The 8,202-nt window shown below is 43.3% G+C and overlaps 1 protein-coding gene across 1 annotated transcript; it reads left to right on the forward strand.

Annotated features, from left to right (window-relative positions):
* Positions 1-1,693: 1,693 nt before the first annotated feature.
* LOC119410807 (cytochrome P450 2F3) lies at positions 1,694-7,996 on the forward strand. Its single transcript, XM_037677728.1, has 9 exons — positions 1,694-1,864; positions 1,976-2,138; positions 2,418-2,567; positions 4,465-4,625; positions 4,742-4,918; positions 5,131-5,272; positions 6,846-7,033; positions 7,107-7,248; positions 7,328-7,996. Exons 1-9 carry the CDS (start codon positions 1,697-1,699, stop codon positions 7,507-7,509), a joined length of 1,473 nt encoding a protein of 490 aa, XP_037533656.1. The 5' UTR covers positions 1,694-1,696; the 3' UTR covers positions 7,510-7,996.
* Positions 7,997-8,202: the final 206 nt, after the last annotated feature.

Here is an 8,202-nt window from a genome sequence, read left to right on the forward strand (position 1 = left end):
CTGAGTTTGATTCTTCAGACCTTCTGCAGTCCTGGGATGTGTTCAGCATGTAAGGCCGGGTTGCCAGATAGAAAAGGACAAAATATCGTACAGCGGCTTTAAGAGATCAGATTTTGGCCCAAACTGTCTGACGTCCTGAGTGTAGGAGAGCTTTCTGCTTTCTTTCTGCCTGGACGGACCAGACGATGATGTGTTGGTGTTTGCATGAATAAGAAGTTTCAGGTGGATACAAATGCCCAAACTTCTGATGGAGGCGTGGGTTTGTATCCCACTTCTGACACCATGTAAATGCCTTCTCTACGGTAGCATTGTAATAAAAGGAAGACAGAACTGGGAGACACACTTGTATCTTTAGTGAAGAGAACTGTGAACAGAACACCAGCAGGACATTGCAAGTGCACCTATGTGTACAGCAAGCGCTGTAGGACAAAATAGTGATTTCTCAAATGATCTACAGTCGTATAAATCTGCAGCTCTGGAGCGTCGTGTGTCTCCTCGGTTCCTTTTTGACCCAAAATACCAAAGACATGAACATTTCTCATGTTTCTGCATCTAAGCACAATAAGAAAAAGTTCATTTCAGCAGTTCTGCTCTGGTTTCTACAATATGTGAAAACATTTTCTGTAACAAAATGATCGGCTTAAAAAGAAATATTCATCAGTGATTCATCACCGCTTCATGAGGAAGCTTGTTCCCTGAAATCCAGAAAGTTCATCTTTTTTAACACATTCACAGAAAACTGCTGAAGTTAGGGCTGTTATGAAAAAAACATTTTTATTTTGGGGGTTCTTTGAATCAAATGCCAAAATGTAACAAGCGAGAATTAGGATTGATTTCCACAAATAAACTCTAAAAGAAGTTTAAAGTGAGTCACAAATAAAAACCCAACAAAAAGTCCTAATCTTTATCCTCACTCAAATAATGATCCAGGATGAACATGTGCGCTGTAATGTTTCAAAGTGCACGTCTTGACTTGTTGTCATCTTAATATTGATAAACAGTTTGTGTTCATTCTTTATATTCAGAACGTAACAAATTAGTTTTAAGTTAGTTTTCTATAGTTTGTACAAAAACCTTCATACGTGTTTTTACTATTGTTATCTTTATTTTAAGTTTCAGGTTTTATTTGTTCTTTCAGACCTTAAAACCATCGTATAAATTGAATATATATATATATATATATATATATATATATATATATAATATAGGTTGAATGAAAAAAATAAATACGGTAATTATTGAATTATCTGGCAACTCCGAGTTTGAGTCAAAACATGAGTTTAACGTGAATTGGCGGCATTTCGCCTTTTTTGTACCTGGCAACCCAAGAGACACCGGGCGGCTCCAGAAAACTTCAAAAAAGATTTTTAAACAATGACCAAAAAATAAAAATAAAACTCGAGTCAGAACCTGGAGGGCCCACCAAGCGATCTGGACTTTTTGTACACTGGGTTCGGTTCGTTCGGACCAGATCCAGTCTGCAGCTCGTTTTAACCCAAAGTTCGTGATTTATGTTTGCGGGCCGGTTCTGTTGGGTTCTGGATCCTCGTGACATAACGGAGCTGCAGCTTTTCACCCACAACCTGAACCAGGTGAAGGTGCGCGGTGCGTAAAACGGGTCACGTGGCAGACACCTGTCAATCATCTACAGGAGGTCGATAAAAGCAGAGAGGAGGAACCAGGAGTCCAGACCAGGATGGACTTCTCTACGACCCTGATCCTGCTGGGCCTGAGCGCGGCTCTGATCTGGTTCCTGCACGTCAGAACCAGGAAGGTTCGGTTGCCTCCTGGACCCCCTGCGCTCCCCATCATTGGAAACCTGCTGCAGATCGACAAAAATGCTCCTTTTAAGAGCTTCGTGGAGGTAAGAACCGTCCACGACCCGGTTCTGGCAGAAAGCCCGGTTCTGAGTGGACCTTTTCCACATCAGATCTGGATCCAGATGTTTGAGTAATTGTGGTTTCTGTGTGTTTAGTTTAGTAAAAGCTACGGTCCTGTGATGACCCTGCAGCTGGGCTGGCAGAGGACAGTGGTTCTGACCGGGTTCGATACGGTCAAAGAGGCCCTGGTGGACCAGGCAGAGGACTTCACGGGTCGGGCACCGGTGCCGTTTCTGCATAGAGCGACCAGAGGGTTCGGTAAGCCCCCAGAACCAGTCCAGTCAGTCCCTGTCTGGGTTCTAACACCCAGAACCAGTCCAGTCAGTCCCTGTCTGGGTTCTAACACCCAGAACCAGTCCAGTCAGTCCCTGTCTGGGTTCTAACACCCAGAACCAGTCCAGTCAGTCCCTGTTTGGGTTCTAACACCCAGAACCAGTCCAGTCAGTCCCTGTCTGGGTTCTAACACACCCAGAACCAGTCCGATCCACCCTTCTGTCCGGGCCTCGGTGAGTTCTGACCCACTTCTTGTCCCGGCAGGTCTCGGGATCAGTAACGGGGATCGGTGGCGCCAGCTGCGGCGCTTCACGCTCACGACCCTCCGAGACTTTGGGATGGGGCGTAAAGGGATGGAGGAGTGGATCCAGGAGGAGAGCAGACACCTGAGGGACAGAATCCAGAGCTTCAAAGGTGAGTTCTCACCTGGACGGGTTCTGCAGCACGAGCCCAGATGTTTCTAACTGAAGAACCAGGAAGCTGAAGCTTGAGAACCTCTGACGTCACAGGGAACCAGAGAAATCTGCAAAGTGTGTCAGACTGCTGATGTTTGCTCAAACTGATAAAACAAGCTAAGGCTAACGGTAGCACAACACTAGCTAAAATAAGCTAAACAACAGCTAAAATTAGCTATAGCCTAAACTTGCAAAACCGTAGCTGAAAATAATAACATTGAAAACTGAGCAAAAGCTAAAAGATCGGTAGTTAAACACTAAAAACAGCTGAACAGTAGCTTAAAGAAACAACAGCTAAAATTAGCAAAACAACAGCTAAAATTATCTAAACAGTAGCCTAAACTCACAAAACTGTAGATGAAAATAATAACGTTGAAAACAGAACAAAAGCTAAAAGAATGATAGTTAATAAAACAGCTGAACAGTAGCTTAAATAAGCAGAACAACAGCTAAAATTAGCAAAACAATGGCTAAAATATGTTAAACAGTAGCTAAAAGCATAAGAGGACAAAATAAAATGGTTTGTTGAAGCAGATTTGATGTTTGGAAGGAATAGAAAATATTTTCATGTATTTCTATGAATGTTTGTAAACAAAGTTCAATATTTCAGAAAGTGTAAACGATTAAAAAAAGCTAAAGCCACAGCTAACTATTGATCATGAAGCTGAACATGTTGATGCTTGAACAGCACAAAGTTTGTTGACGTAATTAAAAACAACCGTTGTCCGACACTCGGTCCAACGTGTTTATCTTTTTTAAAGTATGTTGTCAATAAAAGTTTATGCTTTAGCTGCTGCGACAGATCGACCCACGTGCTTTAAATCAGTGGGTTTGGATGTAAACAGATCAATTTCAGTCTAGCCCTGCAGAACCAGAACCAGCAGGATCAGAACCAGCAGGACCGGAACCAGCAGGACCAGAACCAGCAGGACCAGAACCAGCAGGCCGGCTGCGTTCTCACTGTTTTCGTCTTATGGTTAACAGTTTTTAGTGACTTTGTGCTGTTTAAGCTGTTCATAAATCAAAATGTTCGGCTCATTCAGGAGAGGGCTGCTGTGACTTTTAGTTGTTGTAACTTTTATACTTTAAAAATATTTAACGTTATTTATAAATATGAACTTATAGAAAGACATGAAGAGTTCCTTAGAAATATCATTTACTTTGAAATCTGCTTCAGAAAATTGTCTGTTTCTTCTTTAGCTACTTTTAGCTAGCCTTTTGCTACTTTTGCTATTACAGTTTTTACTGCTTTTAGCTAACATTTTGCTATTTTTAGCTTTTAGCTAGATCAGTCTGCTCCTCAGATAAATAATGTTATAGAACTGAACTGAATTGAATTGAGCTTTGTTTATAGCAAGGCTTTTACTATTTTAGCTTATAACTAGACTTTACCTATCCTGATGCATGCTCAATAATCCAAGTAGAAAAATCTCAAAAAGCTTTTTTAGATAGACTTTACCTACTTTAGCTCTTAGCTAGCCTTTGTTACGTTTAACTTATAGCTATTTTTGCCATTTTAACTTTTAGCTACTTTTGTTATTTGGAACTAATAGCTTGCATTTTGCTGCTTTTAGTTAATATTTTGCTACTTCAGCTTTTATTTATCGTTTTGCTACTTAGCTAGCTTTCTGTGTTTTGGTCATGTTAGCTTTGAGCTAGCCTTTTTGTTACTTTTAGCAACATTTCTGCAAGTTTAAGCTTTTAGCTGGCCTTTTGCCTCTTTCAGCTTTAACCCAGCTTCAGAACGTCTCAGGAAAAAAAAAGTTTCTCTAATTAAACGTTTAGCTTTTTGCACATAAAACGCATTCGATCATCGGAGAACATTTAGAAAATGCGTTTTTCTTTTTTCCCTTCAGGTAAACCTTTCGACCCGTCGATTTTGTTGAGCCGCACCGTGTCCAACGTGATCTGCTGCCTGGTGTTCGGCCAGCGCTTCAGCTACGATGACGAGAAGTTCCTGGAGCTTATGGCCACCATCTCTGAGGTGACCCGGTTCAACAGCAGCCCTACGGGCATGGTAGGAGGAGGGGGTCCAATGGGTCGTTTAATATTAGTTGGTTAATTACCTCAATCTGCAACGATCTACCAACATTTCCCACAAACATTAACAAAGATGGCGTCTGTTCCCCCCAGATGTACAACATCTTCCCCTGGCTCATGGCGTGTGTTTCAGCCAAACAGCAAGCCGTTTTTGAAAGAGTCGAAATGATCCGGGAGTTTGTCATGAAGAAGATCCAGGAGCACAAAGAGACTCTGGACCAGAGCTCACCCAGAGACTTCATCGACTGCTTCCTCATCCGGGCCGACCAGGTTGGGAAGATCCGGATGTTTTTGTTTCATCAAATCTGTTTTGACTGCAGGGCAACGAGACGTTTAACTCTCCTGCATCACGAGAATAGCCTCAGTCCAAAAAATTAAACATTCATCCAACAAAGTCATGTTTTTTAAAGAAAGAAGGCGTTGGTTTCCCAGTAGCTAAAAGCTTATTTTAATGTCTTGGGTTTAACTTTTGTTTGTTTCAGGAAAAGGATAATCCCTCCACTGAGTTCCACTTCGACAACTTGGTGGCTACAGTGATGAATCTGTTCCTGGCGGGAACAGAAACCACCAGCTCCACCATCAGATACGCCTTCGGTGTGCTGATGAAACACCACAAGATTCAGGGTAGGTCTCTTAAAGGTGGCGCTTCACCGGGCAAAGTGGCAAGAAAACGGGTCGTTTCTCTGAGCACTGGCAACCAGCGAGTGGTCCGTTGCCATCTTTGTGTGCAACATGCAATAGTACAGTAGTCCCTCGATACTTCACAGTTCGACTTTCGCGGACTTGCGGGTTTTCAACGTAAGATTGTACACAACACACAATTGGCTGATTGATGGAAGTTGACCAGCCAGAGCATTGTGCTGAGGGGCAGACTGACCATCGGGAGCACCGGGACAGTTCCCGGTGGCCTGGCCCACTCAGTGATCACCGAGGGGTCACCTCCTTCCTCTTTCTGAGGCTGTCTGTCACAGCAGAGCAGAGACACACAACTGGCAGGCACAACCTGTTGTGTGTCTCTGCTCTGCTGTGACAGACAGCCTCAGAAAGAGAAAGGAGGGGGTGGGGTCTGTCTTTCCCAATTGCTGCTGTGGGAGCTTCTGTGAGGCAGATACCAGAGTGAGCAGCATGGATTGTTATTTAAAATAATTAAGCACGACCCAAACTGAGCCTTTGGTCCCGCTTGGCAATCACTGAGCAGGCCAGACCACCGGGAAATGTCCCGGTGCTCCCGATGGCCAGTCTGCCCTCAGGAGTGACTCAGTCTGTCTGCTTTCTTTCACTGTGCTCTTTTAGAGCGTTTAGAGCATTGTTAAGAACATTGCAAGAGTGTGGGAAGGGTTTATAAAGCCTTAAAATATAATACTAAAATACATACATACTTCGCAGATTTTCACCTATCGCTGGGGAGTCTGGAACGTAACCCCCGCGATAAGTGAGGGACTACTCTATACATTAGACCAGCGGTGTCCAATCCTGGTTCATCTAAAACCTGCAGGATAGTGGTCTTTGAGGACCAAGACTGGGCACCACAGTTCTAGACCGTGTTGTCCACCTCCAGCGTCACTGAACCCTACGACCCCACTGAACCCTACTTTTGGTAACGCAGCAGTATCAGAGCTTGAAGAGGCAACCAGGTCTTCAAAAAACAAGCAACACAACCACCACTGTCTGTGTGTGCTCACAAGGAAGGGTAGGGAGGCCACTTAATTTAACATTTGTCTCCTGACAAATCAAACTGAGGGATAAGTTGCATGGTAGTGTAGTGAGATGTTCAGCTAAAGTGTATTAGTTTAAATAAAAAATAGCAATAACTGTATTTGGTTAACAACAAAGTCCATGCTCAATAATCCAGGTATACAATCCAATATTTTTCAGTCAGGTCATCTGGACAGTTTCTTTTTTTGTGCTGAAACATTTCGCCTTCTATCCGGAAGGCTTCATCAGTCTCTTTGCTCAGTCAGGTCATCTGTGACAACATTAACAACAAACCAGTCGCACTAATTTCTCTAACCGTCCAAATCTCGGGCAACAGGACTATGTGCTTCGAACTCGCATGAATGTTGTGAGGCATTCTGAAGTGCCGTTCACCAACGAGTCGCAGCCCAGTGAGACGCCACCTCAATAACAGGCAACGGTTACAAGTAAAGGTGTCTTTGGCCGGGCAGCAGATCAAAGCGTCTCTTTGTTTTTTCTTCAGAAAAGATGCAGCAGGAGATCGATGCCGTGATCAGGAAAGAACGATGTCCCAACATGGAGGATCGAAAGTCCCTCCCGTTTACGGATGCCGTCATCCACGAGGTTCAGCGCTTTCTGGACATCGTCCCCTTCAGTGTCCCTCACTACGCCCTGCAGGACATCTCCTTTAAGGGCTACACCATCCCTAAGGTAGCGTAAGTTGTTAGCTACAAGGATCTGGTGCCCTTTGTTTTTAATGACAGTTGTTGTTTTATCTTTGAAGGGGACCGTGATAGTTCCTTTGCTGCACTCTGTGCTTAAAGACGAGAAGCAATGGGCCAATCCCATCTCCTTCGACCCCCAGCACTTCCTGGACCAGAACGGCAACTTTAAGAAGAATCCCGCTTTCCTTCCTTTTTCTGCAGGTAAGAAAATCATCACACCGTGGAAACACGATCTACAATTTTTATTATTTGTGGCTAAACTTCGTGATCCTCGTTACAGGAAAACGATCGTGTGTCGGCGAGTCTCTGGCACGTATGGAGCTGTTCATCTTCCTCGTGGCAATCCTGCAGGACTTCAGCTTGTCCTGCCCCGAAGACCCCGACAGCATCAACCTCATCCCGGAGTACAGCAGCTTTGCCAATTTACCTCGGCGCTACGATGTCATCGCAACGCCACGGTGATTGAGAGACGCTGCTCACGATCGCTCGGATCGCCTCTGACTTCAGTGATCGCTTCCTACTGGCACGCTTTATTGTACAGTTTCTTTCCTTAGAAAAGACAAATTGAGACAACCTTAGCTTTGCGAGTCTTTCAAACTGATCAGGGGTCACGTCTCCAAATAACAAGAATCTATTCCCTCGGTTTAGTTCATCTGTGCAGATGTCCTTACCGGAACAGCAACAGACCATCATTCAGGTTCAGAAATGATAAGTTGAACAAATGCTCCCGTCCAGAATCACTAACTTGCAAACACGTCATCAAACGTGAATCTTGGGCTCCCTTAATACAGAAACAAGGATAATAAATGTTCAAAAGTGAATGTTTCTAATCATTGTTTTTGTAAATAACCATTGTAAACCACTTTTATTGTACATGTATTTCTTTTCTTTATGTATAGATTTTATCCAATCATGCTTCCCTTTTATTGTCTGTAAAAGTATTTTCTTACACATCAAATATAAATGTGTTATCAGAATGAATGTTAAAAATAAAACTGTGACACTAACACTCCTTGAAATGAGAAATGGTCATTTTGAAACATTTCTATCGTCTTCCTATGGGTCTAATTTTAAAGCTTTAGATAGCTACGCAATAAAATACATTTAGTACCGAGGACTGGCCTGGCCTGGACTAGATCTTCACCCTTGCAGAAG

Source organism: Nematolebias whitei, chromosome 6 (assembly GCF_014905685.2).
Source record: "Nematolebias whitei isolate Nwh7 chromosome 6, NemWhi1, whole genome shotgun sequence".
In the NCBI taxonomy this organism is placed as follows: Eukaryota; Metazoa; Chordata; class Actinopteri; order Cyprinodontiformes; family Rivulidae; genus Nematolebias; species Nematolebias whitei.

Coding starts and splice junctions, on each gene's coding strand:
- LOC119410807 (XM_037677728.1), top strand. CDS start 1,697: ATGGACTTCTCTACGACCCTGATCCTGCTGGGCCTGAGCGCGGCTCTG. Junction 2,568..4,464: donor CAGAATCCAGAGCTTCAAAG/GTGAGTTCTCAC, acceptor TTTTCCCTTCAG/GTAAACCTTTCGACCCGTCG. Junction 7,249..7,327: donor TTTCCTTCCTTTTTCTGCAG/GTAAGAAAATCA, acceptor TCCTCGTTACAG/GAAAACGATCGTGTGTCGGC.